At 45.1% G+C, this 16329-nt stretch overlaps 1 protein-coding gene across 2 annotated transcripts in view; it reads left to right on the forward strand.

Annotated features, from left to right (window-relative positions):
• The first annotated feature begins 1449 nt into the window (after window positions 1-1449).
• The window catches only part of LOC147625965 (mitogen-activated protein kinase kinase 1a-like), a 29921-nt gene continuing 15041 nt past the window's right edge, over window positions 1450-16329 (forward strand). Inside the window, exons 1-6 of one of the 2 annotated variants that reach the window (XM_086817509.1) lie at window positions 1450-1658; window positions 1943-2027; window positions 2338-2472; window positions 2767-2991; window positions 3070-3252; window positions 3334-3557. In XM_086817509.1, the coding sequence (XP_086673635.1) occupies window positions 1585-1658; window positions 1943-2027; window positions 2338-2472; window positions 2767-2991; window positions 3070-3252; window positions 3334-3557 (926 nt within the window). In that variant the 5' untranslated portion in view covers window positions 1450-1584. Of the gene's footprint in view, window positions 1659-1942; window positions 2174-2337; window positions 2473-2766; window positions 2992-3069; window positions 3253-3333; window positions 3558-16329 lie in introns of both variants that reach the window. The other variant, XM_086817510.1, reaches the window with a different exon arrangement.

Consider the following 16329-nt stretch of genomic DNA (forward strand, 5'->3'; position numbering starts at 1 on the left):
TCAAACTTTAGCCACGTTGGTGCCTTTTTCCTTCATTTGTGCTTCCGTGACCTCCTCTTCTATCCATGGTTTCCCTTCAATTTCTTCAATGAGATGAGATTGCCAACATTGTCAGTTCCAGTGTTGTAGGTGATTACCAAGTTGGTTGCACCTTGTATATTCCACTTAATTGTCCATATTGCTAGGATACGTTCTCCCATGTTGAAAAATACTAACTTAAATGTAATGTTACTTGGGTAATCCTCCTACTCGGACATGCTTGCCTCCCTCATTTGTTTTCTTGGATTTTGGAGAGAGAGAGAGAGAGAGAGAGAGAGAGAGAGAGAGAGAGAGAGAGAGAGAGAGAGATGATCCTAAACATCTATTGATGAGATGGTTCTTTGACTTGTTAGTCTTCCTTAGGATTAACCTCCTTAATCATTTAGCCCCATGAGTTCACAACTTTTTGGGGAATATGCATACCCGTCAACCGAGCACACTATCTTGAAAGGTGTAGCTTGTTTGAGCTTTGAACACGTGTACACACACACACACACAACACCCCTTAGGGCCAAGTGCCTTAGCATAAGACGCCAGAGCGTGTTTATGCCATTATAGTGGACCTAGCTTTGGAGGCCAAAGTAAGCACACGAGTAGTCCTCTCATTGTAAAGCGTGCACTAGTAAGCTCACAACACTTGATCGAGCTAAATAGTGGTAACTAAGATATTAGTTTTTGTATAAAAAATAAAATTTTGTAACTCATACACAATTGCACGAGCACCATTGAGATGCAACAAAGCTTTTATAGGCTCCCTCATTTTCTTAAGTGGCCCCAAAACGTTCCATGGAGTTTGTGCGGAAGCGCTCACACTGGCACCTAAATTCAACCTAAAGCTTTCCATGATGGCACTAGTCTCATAGATCATGTGGCAATGTGTTCACAAACCTTTTACTTTCCACTACAACATACATTATTCAATTTGCGTGTAAAACTATCAGGTGAAAGATCATTTTGCATGGTCATGTACAACACCTATCATGATTCATCATCTCTGTCATTGTATCTATTAGCACATGCATAGATGATAATATCATGATAGTTGAAATTTGAATGTTGACCAACTCACATCCCAAAGGCCAACTCATCTTTTGTGTGGGATGTGAGTTGGCTTTTGTGAAAGGTGGACTATTGTATATGTAGTTGGACAGTTTATAAATATAAATATAATTATATTCTCCATTTTTTTTTGGAATGTTGAATGCTTCATGGTCCATTGAAAGTGGACGCTCGTGCGTGTGGTATATGTAGTTGGACAGTTTATAAATATAAATATAATTATATTCTCAATTTTTTTTTTGGAATGTTGAATGCTTCATGGTCCATTGAAAATCGAAGCTCGTGCGTGTGGTGCCCGGAGGTCACATGGAGTCAAAGGGCTGAAAGGCCAAAGGGGGGGGGTGTCGGGACCCAGGAATTGGTCAACGTCAACCGCTTGGGTTAATAATTTTTATGATAACCTTACAAAGGCTTAATAAATGACAATGTAGATACTCCCCTTCTGTGTGTTAGTTTGCAGAGAAAGAGAGCGAGAGCCGCTTCGCCATGAGGAGGAGGGACAGTCCGCGCGGCCTCAAGCTTACTGTTCCGGAGCAGCAGACGCCCATATCAGACTTTCTGTAAGCTCTCTCTCTCTCCCTCGCTTGAAGTAGGCCACATCTTCTTCATTTTGTGTGGATCGCTCCGTCTGTCTTACCTTAGCTCGCGTTTCAGTAACCCCAGCCTCAGTACATACCTTAAGTATTGTCTTATCTGTTTCCTGTACCCCCCCCCCTCTCTCTCTCTCTCTCTCTCTCTCTCTCTCTCTCTCCCCCCCCATTGCATGAAACATTGTACGGCAAAGCCCTAATTTCTTTGGAGGCTGTGCTTCTGATGCTTTTTTTTTTTGGGGTCCTCAAAACAGGACTGCAAGTGGAACTTTCCGGGATGGAGATCTTCTTCTCAACAAGGATGGGTTAAGGGTTGTTTCTAAAGAGGCCACTTCATCCGTAAGTGGCAAAATCCAGATCAGGCTGCCCTTCCATCTTTAACTTCCAGATGGAGCGAAGACTGCCATTGTTAGCATCCAAATTAAGCTAAGACCTCTATTGCATCTAGATTAAGTTAAGCCCTCCATGTTCACATGCAGATTAAGGTAAGATCTTCATGGTTAACAGCATACTAAGCTAAGCCTTTCATTGTAAACATCCAGTGAAAGCTAAGACTTTTTCTTCCATTTTCTGTTGAATTTTATTAATGTAATGTATGTTGACACATAACCTCATTAAGCATGTCTTAATTAATTGTCTAATCATGCAGCCTGCGGTGGCCCAACCTCCAGATACCAGCTTCTCTTTGGAAGATATGGAGACTGTCAGAGTTGTAGGAAAAGGCAGCGGAGGAATTGTTCAGCTTGTCAGGCACAAATGGACTGGTCAATTTTTTGCACTGAAGGTGATCAGGCCTAAAGTTTGGTTTTATCTCCTGTTTTCAAGTAGGATACATATTTGTGATGATGTTACACACATATCTTATTTGCCAATTAAAGCTGAATGGCTACATCTGATTAATTCCTATATGGTTGAGTACGGATGGCATGAGTAGGGATGCAATGGCATGTAGTCAAAAATGTATGATAGAGTCGATGCTCTCAAAGTTTTTGAGTAGACTGACATGATATCAAGATTCCTTTCTCTACCTTGTTTATTTATTTTGGGGGGTAAATCGAGCCTTTTGTGCTTTTCACAGGTCATTCAGATGAACATACAGGAAGAGGTTCGGAAGCAAATTGTCAGGGAGCTGATAATCAATCAAGCTTCGCAGTGCCCATATGTGGTAGTCTGCTATCATGCATTTTATAACAATGGCGTTATCTCCATAGTATTGGAGTACATGGATGGTGGTTCTTTAGCTGATGTCATAAAGGATTTTAGGAAAATTCCTGAGCCATATCTGGCAGTTATATGCAAACAAGTAAGTGTTTCACCATGTCTTTTAATTGTGTGAACATGTGGAAATTGGTCAAATTTGGCTGATAGGTGTGATCTTCAGGTTTTGAGAGGCTTGATCTACCTACACCAAGATAGGCATGTAATTCATCGGGACATAAAGCCGTCTAACCTTTTAGTGAATCACAAGGGTGAAGTAAAGATTACAGACTTTGGTGTCAGCGCCATCCTGACAAACTCTATGGGTCAACGTGACACCTTTGTTGGAACATACAATTACATGTCGGTAGGTGCTTGTGGACAAATGGCTTAGTTTTTTGTGCTCTTTTAACATTACCGTTATCTGAGTTTCAAATAGCTTGTACAGCCAGAGCGAATCAGTGGAAGTACATATGGTTATGACAGTGACATATGGAGCTTAGGCCTTGTCATTCTGGAGTGTGCAATGGGGAGATTTCCATACTTGCCTCCTGGTCAAGATGAGGGGTGGCTGAACTTCTACGAGCTTTTGGAGACTATAGTCGAACAGCCTCCTCCATGTGCTCCAGCTGATCAGTTTTCACCCGAATTCTGCTCATTCATCTCAGGATGGTCAGTAACTTGCCATGACAGCATGTTGTAATAGTTCTTAGTAAGCTTTTCCCATGTGCAGTTTTTTTGGAATAACAATGTGAAATAGATAAGTAATGTATGAAAATGAGCTAATGCTATGGCTCATCATGATAGCTTACCTCTTCACAACCAGCCTTTGCCAAGCAAATCAATTTAATCTAGTATATGTATATGTGTTTATAGCTTACCTCTTTACAACCAGCCCTTTGCCAAGCAAATCAATTTAATCTAGTAACGCCAGAAGGTATATGTGTTTTCCTTTACTGTTTGGGCTACCCGCTGGGCTCCATTTACTGTCTTTTGATGTGCTGGGGGGGTAAGAATGCCCAAAACGGCTGGGGTATTCCCTGTATGGGGTCTCATTAACCCCTATATGCAGGTTGGCTGGGCTTGCATCCAACCTGTACTGGTTAGAAATATGTGCATGGTGGGCTGCCAACCTGGGTGGGCCACAGTTCTTTGACCTGTCTGGGCTGCTTAACATGGCATTTGTTTGCCCCAGAACTGTGCGTTTCTACCGGGGTCACTTTCTTCTGCATGGTTTTGTCCTTCATCTGCAACCTTTCTCCATGTTTCCATACCACACACACTTGTGACTTTATAAGCCAGTAACTTTTGCTGATTTCCATTCTTGGTGGCACACTGTGCATCGTACTTGTTACGTTCCAAGGCTAATTAGTATTGAGACCTTCAGGTTAGGTTAACCATCGTAGGGGTTAGGCATCTTAAGTGGGGGGTTAGTACCTTTTAGGAGACAAGTGCTATATATTTATTTGGCTCTTGGTTTAGAGGAGGCCTATATAAGTGATTTAGATGTGGAAGATGTACCAATCATGTCTTCAAATGTGATATGCATGTAACCTGGTAAGCATCGAAGACAATGATAGTAGTACATAATTTGCTCCTCTATAGGCCCCCGCTATTCATGTGAAAGCATAAGACTTCTTTATTATAATTCTCCACCATAGTGATAGCACATCTTTTGCGATGGAGAGGATTCAACTTGTGGAAGATGGTAAGAGTTTCAAGAACTAATAAAGTTGTAAAGGTTATGAGAAAAGCTGGCCAATGACCAAGCTAATTAGTTAGTTTTGGCGTCCAAATGTGAATAAGGACTAGTTATATACAAGACACTTTCTCATAATGCAAAGACACAATCCCCCTTTGTGCTAAGTGAGTTCTTTCTATCTCCTTGCTCTTGCTCTTGTCTATATGTGTGGGAGAGAGAGAGAGATGAGAGTAGATGCTTGCTTGCTTCTACCACATGTGCCTTTCTATGCTTAGTTAGAGATAGTGGTGAGAGTGAGAGTGGTGTTATGTATCTGGTTACTAATCCTCGGATTAGTGGACCCGATCTAGCAGGGCTAGGAGAGCCCTGGGATTAGGAGAAAGCAAGCTAATATGTGTGGCTAAGGTTATTATTAATAAATCCATGTGAATTGGCTATTTATAACTCTTGAATTGTTATAAATAGCCAGTACACATGGATTTATTAATAGTAATCTTAGCCACCCATATTAGCTTGCTTTCTCCTAATGCTAGGGCTCCCCTAACTCTTCTAGATTAGGCTCACTAATCCGAGGATTAGTAAACAGGTACATAACAAGTGGCGAGTCCTTGCAAGGAGGTGTAGCAAACCTCTCTTGTTGACAACAAGAGAGAGACTTGGAATCTCAAAGCTAGCAACCATTGGTGGAGCTTGGAGGTCACGGAGATCTCGGGCTCGGAACCAAGATGAGTATTTCATGACGGTTATTGTTTGTTTCAATACTTGCATGAATGAGAGAGAGTTCTTCAAAGGGTAGAAACGGACCATAACATTTTTGGCACTAGTGTTGGAGACTTAATCTTCCTTCTTCCTTTTTAATCTTCCTTCTTCTTTCTTCTTAGAGCACTTAACTCCTTCCTTGCATGCTTAAAAGTCTATATTTTTAGTTTTGGTGAAGTTTTGTGTGAAGAGTGGAATAGTGAAAAGTATATTAGAAGTTTGATTTTTTGTTATTCTTGGTTGAAAGGTTAGTTTGTGAGTATTTGGGAAGCTTGGAGGGAAGTGATCCAATCAATTTTTTGTTTGATTTATTTTTTATTTTTTATTTTTTATTTTTTTATTTTTTTGTTTGCAGCATTTTTGCATTCTCACATGAAAAGCCAGGGTGTTGTGTTTTCTTGCTTTTTTACAAAATCACAAAATTATAAAAAACATTGTTGTTTAAGTCTTGCTGAAGTATTTGTTGGCTTAGCTATGGTAAGGAGGCTCAAATTGCACCTTTTGAGCGGGTAAAAACAACATTTGGATCCCCAAAAATTAGATGAAAGACAAGAATTGGTTTTTCACGATTGAGAGTTTTTCATGGCCGTGAAAAACCAGGAAAATTCATGCTGACAAAAACCTCTGGCCACCCAAGGTTGCATCAGTGCGTACGTACCTTATTATAAGGTACGTTTTAGTGTAAAGTACAGTACTGTATCATACTGTACGGATCCGTATGTGCCATTTTTTTTCCTCCCTCCCTTCCCCCTCCTTCTTGACTGACCTTTGGCCCAAGATCCTCCCGTAGTTACTGATTTTTCACCACCCATAGGCGCCCGCCTATAGCCGCTTATTTATCCACTTGTAGGTGATGCCACCGAGGAAGCACCAATGGGGATTTTGAACCCAAGACCTCTTGTTCCTAGGCAAACACCTTCACCACTTGAGCTATCACCTCATTGGCAAGTACGTGGCAGTTTTTAAAAACATTTTGGGCCAAAAAAAAACCTAGGCCGGCCGCCGTCGTCGATCTTAGTCTACTTATGCAAAGTGTGAACATAGCCATTTCTCTCATTGATACAAACATTGCAGCGAAAGATGATGATGATGTGGTGCCAGCGATAGCGAAGGAAACATGCTGGCTGGTGGAGCTCTCATTTTGGTAATTGTGTTGTTGTTGAATGTTCAGAAATGAATTGTTTTTTCATTCATTTTTTATATATATATGTAGTATATTTTTTATGTTTTTACGGACCTTACATATTTAACGTACCTCAAAATCTCAACCCGTACCTGAATGCGTACCTTACTGTACCTCTCCACCTTGTGGCCACCAATCACGAGTGGGCAACGTCCCATATGTACTTGGACTTCTCTCTCTAACATAAAAGATAATTCCCAAAGGGTGGGCCGTGATTTGAGAGATCGCCTTGTCAAAAATAGAAATTCTTAAACTTGAAATCGGATCCGCTTATCTTAAAAATTTTTTGGTGTGAAAACTAGAGTTTTTCACGTTGTGAGTTGCTTGAGAAAATCACACCAAAATAATTTCATCTATTGAGGTCATTAAGGTGACTACAAGATCTAGATTGGTTGTCTAAGTTCATTGCAAGAGAATTTGATATTGAGAGATCAAAATATTTGATGTGAAAAACTAGAGTTTTTTCATGATCGTGCATTTCTTGAGAAAATCACGTCAAAATTATTTCATTTGTTTAGATTGCTAAGGTGACTATAGGCTAAGGCTCGACTGTGAAAGTCTGCTGGTAAAGTCTGGGTTATTCACACATGACTATCTCTTAGATATTCACCTCATGATTATCAATTGGAATAGCTCAATTATGGATGGTGCTTAGTCTAATCAGTCGTGTGGGAACAATACTAGTCCATGTTATGACTTTAAATTTAAAGAATAAGTGAGATGGAGGTAGAAATGAAATTCAGAGAGACTAAAAGGCAAATGCAATTCTTAAATCAAAGGAAACAAGAACTGGAAGATGGACCTTAGCAAAACAAAGAAACCTGGAAGGAATGCAAACTCTAGAGCTAGACGTCTAGGAAAAGGATAGAATGGAGGCTGTGGCGTAAGCCCAAGCCCATACACAAGCTTTGGTAGAGGGGATTTCATCCTTATAGCCAATCTGGGAAGATCCAAAGGGAGAATGGAAAACAACTACCCCTCTTGGGTTTGAAGGACCCAAGAGGCAAAATCTAAAGAACAGCTCTATACCAAGGAAGATATCAATAGAATGATGACTGATCATGAGTTTCTCACATACATGTAATCAGTGCTATTTATGTAAGCCCAACGGGGCGTGGAGTGACAGATTCAACCACGTGTCCAATAGATAAAGATATATAGAGAGAGGGGAGAGAGAAGGGAATAGGGATCTTGCACAATACACTACACTGAGCGGGGAATAGGCCCCGCCTCCTTTCAGGAACTTATTTAGGAACAATCCACGGACACGTTGGCTAGGATTAATACAACTAGTGAATACAAAATCAACAAATATGTCGGTGTAGAAAGTTGAAACCCAAGGAGTCACGAGATCTCTGATGCCGAGCACCCCACGGGGATGACCCACAAGTATCTCTCACCGGGCTAGTACCAGATCCAAAATCCAAATCCAAGTCCAAATCCCAAGGCCAAGTTCCAAGTCCAAGTTCCAAGTCCAAGCTCCAAGTCCAAATCCCAAGTCCAAGCTCCAAGTCAAAATAAGACTGCCTGAGAGTTCGCTCAAGGCCATCTGGTGACTAGGACCGCTCGAGAATTCGTCGAAGGCCATCTGGTTCACTAAGACCACCTGAGAGTTCATTAATAGTCATCTGGGCCATTTGGTCGCATTGACCGCTTGACTATGAAATCCAATACAGTCATCTGGGCCATCTGGTCGCTATGACCGCCTGACTGTGAAATCTAATACAGTCATTTGGGCCATCTGGTCGCAATGACCGCCTGACTGTGAAGTTCAAGATATTTGGCATCGTTGTCATCCAATGGGTCATCTGGAATCTTTCTTGATAGCAAGAAAAGTCAAAATTTATATTCTACAATCTGTTTCAATACAATCCTAGAAATCCTCATCTAAGACTTTTATAGGCCACAACATGGCCCTCATGGTACAAGATTGCTCCAATGCAATCTCCTCTTGACAAACTTCTTGGCGGAATGTCAATCTGATGATCTTCTGAGCACCTCCCCTTTGAGGCGTGGCTGGCTGTATGGTAAGTGGGCGTGTGTCATCACCACACACGATGCCCCAAAGCCCTTTGGCTGCCAGCAAATTATGGATCATGAAACTCCAGAGGGAGTAGTTAGATCCATCCAACTTGTCCTCCTGGGTGAGCACACCAAATACATCTGAAGCATTCTGTGCCATGTCAACAAAATATACCTGCAAGCAAACCAAGCACCAATGTGCACTGCCAGGCAACCAAATGTCGTGTGCAAATGTATGCCTGCAAACCAAAGCAAGTGTAAACCTGCACCAAATTGTCCAATTACACACAATGTGTATACATACGCGACAAATCACAGTTGTAATGTCCAATTACATGCTCCAATCTGAAAATCCCCAATTTTTATGCACTCCAATCGCTTCAATGTGCATTTAATTGGCCAATTTTCACAAAAGCCCCAAATTTCTGCAACTGAAAGAGGTTCAATTTGCTGATTTTGACCTCAATTTTGAAAACCCCCAAATTCCAAACCAAACAAATTGAATGGCACCACCTGCAATTTTTTTGGCAGAGGGTAACCTTTGGCAAATCCCAAGAGATTGCTGAACCTGTACCAGAATGCTTGCAACCCTTTTTTTTAAAAAATTTTGTTTATTTTGAAATAAAAGTACCTGCAGGCTAGAGCGTGGATGTTTCAGTACTACGGAGTGGGCCTGGTGTCAGCCTGCCAGGTACAAGTGGCACCGCTGGTTGGCTGGCTGGCTGGTGCGACTATATGCAGACGGAGGCGCTGGGCGCGAACAGGGGACCGAGGCGGGCTTGGATCGCAGCAGCAGCAGGTGTGGTGGCTACCGCCAAGCTCAAGGTTCCGGAAATCGCAGACAACCCTGATGGCTGGGGACCTCCAGATGCGCCAGCGACGGTACAGAACCAGCTACGGGCTGGAGTCGTGAGGAGTGACGGCGATTGTAACGGAGTAGCGACGGTGCGGCTGTTGGGGAACCGGAACGGAGCAGCAACGTCGACGACGGCTCTGGGCGGCCGGAACGCAACGTCGACAGCGAGGCTCTGGGACGGAACGGAGCACCGAGGGACGGACGGCGGGTGGGAGGCGCACGTGGGCGCAGTAGCGCCGCTGGCTGCAGAGGAGGGTGCTGCCCGCGGGCTGAGCGGCGGTGGTGGGCTCCCCACTAGTGCCGGAAGCGGAATTGTTTGACGGAACTGTCGGACGGAATTGTCTGACGGAAGCGTCGGCGACGGAAATTCGCAGGGCGACGGAATTATGCAGGTTTTTTGCAGCTGTTCAAGGGGCAGATTCTAGGGCCAGCTCCCTGCTCCTAGCTCTGATACCAATTGTTGGGTGTTGGACTCACACTCACACACACAAACCTGCACATTAGGGTTAGGTGCAGGATGGAGAAGCTCACACACAGAAAATGAGAGAGAGAGAGAGAGAGAGAGAGAGAGAGAGAGAGAGAGAGAGAGAGAGAGAGCCAAAAGTGTGGTATCCACAAAATGCAAGTCAACCCTTGCATGTGTGCCACATCCATATAATATAGAAGTACAAAATATTATATGTTAAGAGTGTCCTTTCACACTTGATATCCAAGGGGAAAAACCACATGGGAAAAAGTGCCCTTGGTTAAGCCCTGTTCACACATAGCACTACCATAAGTGAGCATATGCCTACAGGTCACAAGATAAGCATAAAATGGCTGCTGACAAGCATAGAAGCGACATGCAATGGTACATTAATGCACATGAAGGCATCCAGAGTCTTCACAATGCTTCCCCCTGGCCACATATACATCCAATACATAAAAGCCCCTTGATTTACTGGCACATTGAATGCTTGACAGGCATCAACACATTGCCCAAAGCATCAAATGCCAGTGCCTGCATGCAAATCAACCCAATTGGCACAAAAGCCCTTTGATTTGCACTCCAATTTCCTGCAATTTAGCCCCGAATGTGAGATTGCTCACATCATACAGCATGTATGAATGCCCAATGGCACAATTACATCAAAAGCCCCAAATGTTAACACCCAATTTCTTGCCAATTGACCTGGAATGTGACCAATGTCACCCAATGTTGCCAATTGTGCTCAAATCTAAGCCATTAGGACCTGTACCTGCTCAATTGATGATAATGGACATGCAAATCCCAAAATTGAAGCAAATACCTCTGAAAATTTTTGATTTCTGTTGCAGAAAGGGGGGGGGGGCGTCGTATTTCAAGTTCTTCAGGCAGGCGGAGGTTTTCTGTACGGGGAGCTGGTGATGACGATAGACGGAACTGCAGGCTGGTTGCGGCGTGACGGGGATGGAACTACAGGCTGGCAGTGTCGGGGATGGAACTGCAAGCTGGTGGCGTCGAGGACGGAACTGTAGGCTGGCGGAGCTTCGCTATAGGCGCCTCATGTGCTGCGAGCGCTGCCCCAGCGAGTCGGGCGGCAATGGTTGTCTCCCCACTAACTCCGTCGATGTTGGAGGCCGGACCGGGCGAATGGTGGATGAGGAGGAGCTGAGCCTGCATGAGGCGAGTTGCGCTATCAAGGTCGGCGATGATGGAACGGAGCCTCTCCCGCACGGCGCCCGACTCCTCCAGCTGCGCGCGAAACTCCTCAAAACTGCCGGTCCATAGACACTACAGACGAAGCCATATGACCTTGTTTGCCAGTGTACACAGCAGTACAATGTGCCCTTCTTCCCTCCACAGAGCAGTAGTAGAAACACCCACACAGCCGATGTCGCTTTGAGTAGTTGGAGAGAAATGCCCACCTTGCCTTCGTGCTAGCACTGATACCAGTTGAAGGGAGCTAAAGAAGCTCAGCTGAAACAGTTAGGGTTTCATGTGGGAGACACACACAGAGAAGAAGGGAGAGAGAGAGACGTGTGGGGATAAGTCAACTCACAAAGTATGAGTGTGTGACTCCCCTATCACACATGTATATTTGCTCTAGTGCACATAGTGCACTTGGTACATTAAAAGTACTAAGTGTTGTAATATGCGGAAGCTTCGGAGAAGGATCGGTACTTCAAAACTCAGAAATCAGCACTCTTTTCGCGACGGAATTAACGCACAAACTGAAAGACGATGTGCAGAAAATAGAGAGAGAAAGGGGAGATGGAGAAGGACACAGTATTGGGTCCCAATTACCCTCTGTAGGGCCCCCACCACGGATGGTGTATTTGCTTTATTAGAATGATGTAAATCTGAAACAAATACAAAGTACTTGACCTTTTCTTGGCTGGAAAACCTGCCCTTGACCTTCAGTCCTTCACCCCTTTGCTTTAGCAATGTTCTTGGCTGTCCTGGCCCTTGGTTGCTTGGAGCTCTTGGTGAATTATGAGATGGATTCAATGAGATCTTGGCTGGGCTTTTATACCCCTCCCTTCATGCAGTCGGCTGGCTTCAAGAAGCTCCACGACTGAGTATTTTAATAAAATACTTTCACACTTTAATAACTGCTGCTTTCACACTTATGCAATAATCTGGCCATTCTGCGCATGCTTCTGGGCAGCACCCTGGCTGCTGGGCATGCTACGCATGGGTGTGGGGACTGCCCCTACATCTGGCCGCCTGCTGTTTAGGGCTTTGGACCCAGACGGCTGCCTGTCCAGCAGTAGTACAGCTGGCCGACAGCCCCTCCAGCCCAAGCCATGGCTGGTGGGCACAATGTGGGCCCTCCTGGCCCCTTGGGGGTGGTTCTATACCTCCCCCATGCCCATCCTAAGAATGCAAATGCATATCCGTGCACTGGGGTAGCCCTATGGGCTGGCCCCCATCTCTACATGCAACCTACATGCCTACAGAGGCCTGGCATCCAGTTGCAAACCAGATACTCAGCACATCTGACATCATTCCAGAGGGAGACTCACAGCGCGGACTGGCACTGCTTCATGTGCAGGACAGTGCACACCTGACCTTGGACTCATGTGCAGGACAATGCACACCTGACCTCGGACGACTGAGATGGTGTCACCAATTGGCCGACCATTTGGTCCATTCCTAGTTTTTGCGTCTCGTTCACTTGAGGCCAGGCCGGTGTCTCATGTGAAGAGGCCAGTATTTTGCTGACATGGACGGGAGCCAGACTGGTGCCACCCGTGTGTTAGCAGGATGGTGTCGTATGGACGGGAGCCAGATCAGTGCCACCCGTGTATGACCTGGACTGTGTTCGATCCATGGGACTGTCACGCCATGGAAGAGCCAGTATTCATGCCGTGTTTTACCTATGGGACTGTCACACCTAGGGAAACTCGTGCCTGGAACTGTGTCTTACCTATGGGACTGTCACTCCATAGGAAGACCAGGTTTTTATGTTTTATGTCGTGCCAGTTTTGTGCCGACAGATATTTTGTACATGTTCCATGAACGGGAGATATGTCCATGTTACTATTTGCACATGCACACATATTTTGCATGTTTGAAACTGTTTTCGCATGACATGTATTTGTGTGTTTGCCTGCTTGACGTGTTACTTACTGAGCGGGGACGCCTGCCAGTGAGTCGTGAAGTTTGCCCTGTATTCTGACGAGTTTCAGTGCATGTGAACAGGTGGTAAGTATATGGTACATGTTGTTTAATGTTATTATATTCTAACCCTTTGATTTATAAGGTTAGGGGTTCACACTTATTTAAAAGTGGGCACCCCCTTTGGGCACCCACTTTGGGGCCAAGGTGGGGAGCCTCACTTTTAAGTGAGTGTGGGGGTGGGCATGGTCACCTACCCCCACTAATCCCCCACATGCAAACGTGGGTATGACCAAGGTTAACTCCACTTTCAATTTTATTAAAAAAAAGGGCCCCCTTCAAGCGTTGAAGCCATCGCATCTACCTGGCGTTGATCCTTCACCCATCGCTTCATCTTACGTGAGAATCGGCTGCCATCTCCTACAGAATAGCAGCGCATACTCCCCAGGCAGCCATGAAACTGCTGCGCATGTTTTCCACAGGCAGCTACTACTGACAGGCTGCGCCTCTTTTCCTACAGGCGGCCAGCACAGACTGCAGGTGTGCTACACACAGGCTGCGCATGTTTCTTTGAGGCGGCTGAATACTCTGCTGGTGGCTGCGTGGAAACGTGCAGGGAACTGCTGACTCTGCTGCTGGCTGCGCCTGACTCTCTACGGCTGACCCTGCACTACTGGCTGCAACCAAACTCTCTACAGGCGGCTGACTTTACTGCAAAGTGGGCTGCGCCTGACTCTCTACAGGCGGCTACTCTCCCAGGTGACAGTACTTGCTAGTTGCCCATCCCCTTCCGGCTGCGGGTTGCTCATCTTCTACCGGCTGCATCTCTCCAAGCTACGCATGTCCCTACAGACGGCTGGGGTTATGTGCTTGTGTTCCGGCCAGTAAGAACATTGCCCTCAGGCAACTCTGTTTGGGTTCCTCTACACTGCAGCCAAGCCTCTCCTCCTTTGCAAGTGGATACCTTTTCTCTCAGAGCAGGCGGCTGTACCCTTCGTGGTGGTGCTTGTCTTGATGCTACTACTTGAGGCAACTCTTTCTTCGACAAGGGTGGCTTCATAGTCTACACAAACACCACAAGTTTTGGTTTTCTATCAACCATTTGCAAGTAAGTAATTTTCAGATTTGAGTAAAGTATTATATGTTTAAATCTGATAAAAGATTCGTCCCGCTCGGCCAACACCCGTTCGGTGCCGGGTTGTCCAAGCTGTATTGGCGAACCTCGGTCCAAAGGTGCTGAGATCGGGAGAGCCAGGCGTTAGTACGAGAGCGCCTGTTTGTGCGTGGTCTCGGAACACCAGTGAGGCGCTCTCCGCGGAGTCCAGTGAAAGCACAGGACCGTAGAGATTAGACCACACTAGTGGTCGTTCTGCTTCGAGTTTTCTTCATCGAAATTCGAGCCTACTTGTTTGGTACTGTTTTCATATGTACATGGACATTATCTGGTTCTCAGAACCCATGGAGAATTGTATTCTTTAAATACTCCCAATAAATATATCATATATTGAGGGGGGGGTCGGCCCGTTCCGGCCCCAGTGCTGGTGTCCATCTTTCCATTTCTGTTCATTTAAATTCAAGTTGTTTTAAAGTTGTCCATTTCAAATTTGTGGTTTTAAAGTTGTGCTATTAAGCGTGTGGGTGTCCAACGGAGTCCTTCCCACTTGACGGGATCGGTTTCATTGGTATCAGAGCACGGTTGTTTCCCTCTTCCTAGTGGGGAAACGAACCTGTGTACTGGACATCCCGCTTTTAGCAAACTTAAAACACAATGGACAGCCAAGGCAACCCTTTGGAAGTACCAAATTCGAGGGGTCCCTCTAGTGCTTCTCGTGGGTCTGATGCCCTGCGTGGTAGGCACAAGCCCCTTGAAAGGGTTATGGATAGTGAATCCAAGGGTCAACTGTCTCCAGGAAAGACAGTTATGCTTGAACAAGACCCTGATGCTATGAAAGCTGAAATGGAACATATGAGAAAACTTTTGCAGGCTCAAGAGCAAGAATTGAAGTTTTTGCATGAAGATCCTCATCTACAAAGTGCTATTGAAGCCAGGAAGGCTGATGCTATGGTTGATGTAACCTTTGAATCAATGGCTCGTGAAGTGGGCAAGAAACCAAGGGAGTTGGCACTTGCCTATCTCCTTCGCAAAGGTGATATCAAAGAGGGGGATGACGGGGAGCTGATTTTCAGAAATCCACCTCGTTTGAAGCATGGAGATCCCGCATCCTAGAGGCTGAAATCTTTTATGCAAAAGGAAGAGGTGACTGTCACCTCTCGACATGCATCCTCTCCCCAAGGCACTAAGCCTGACAGATTTATGTATGCCAGTGCTCATGGAGGGCACGAAAGTCACATGCATGCAAGATATATATCTCATGGTGACAGGTCTACTTCCAGAAAAATTTTGCCTTCTGAGTTGTCTCATGGAGAGACCATGCCACATGCAGGTAAGTCACATGCATCTGAGCTTCGAGTTCGTGGAGCACATGCCACCGTGCCCCATGAAGCTTCTATGACGGCCCATGGAGCCCATGCAGACAGGGCTACCCTGTTGGATAAGGGGAAAAGAAAAAGAGAGGACCATGAGCCTCATGCCAGGAAGCTCAAGGAGTTCAAAGCAGGTGATAAATCTGTCAAATTTGATGTCTTTCATGGTGAACATGATGCTTCTAAGGTGCTAGCGTTTGTGGCACAGTTCGACATTGCTTTTAGCGATGAGGACTTTACAGAAAAGTCAAAGGTGCGCCATGCTAGCATGTTTCTGAAAGGCACTGCTGCCCATTGGTGGATCACCGAAAAGATCACCAAGGATCCCATTTCTACTTGGAAGGAATTCAAAGATAGATTTTATGCTCAGTTCTTGCCACCCAATGCAGAGCAAACTCTCACTCAAAAGTGGGACAGGCTAGAACAAAAAGATAATGAGAGTGTGCAACAGTATGTTAACAAATTTTGGAAAGTGTTGCTGGAAGTGACTCCCTTCATGCTAATCACAGAGGATGAAAGAAAGAGGAAGTTTCGTTCTGGATTGCAACCTGCATATAGATCGGGTATTGAATTGCACCCAAAACATACGTTGCAACAACTCACAGCTTCTGCCCTTGCTACAGAGCAATTGGTGCTCAAGATCAAGCAGGATCAAGGAGGTTCCAAGGGGAAGGACAAGGCTGCCCCAAATCAGCAAAAGGGCGGACAGCCATCTAAAAAGAACTTCCGAGAGCCTTACAAGGGTGGTAAAGCTGAAATTAACACATCTAAAGAACAGGGCCCAAGGAAGAACAAATTTGGACTAACTCCGGAGCAAAGAGAGCAATATGCTAAGGATGGAAAATGCTTTTCTTG

This window comes from Cibotium barometz, chromosome 23 (genome assembly GCF_041138505.1).
Source record: "Cibotium barometz isolate CiBa-2024 chromosome 23, ASM4113850v1, whole genome shotgun sequence".
Taxonomy (NCBI): Eukaryota; Viridiplantae; Streptophyta; class Polypodiopsida; order Cyatheales; family Cibotiaceae; genus Cibotium; species Cibotium barometz.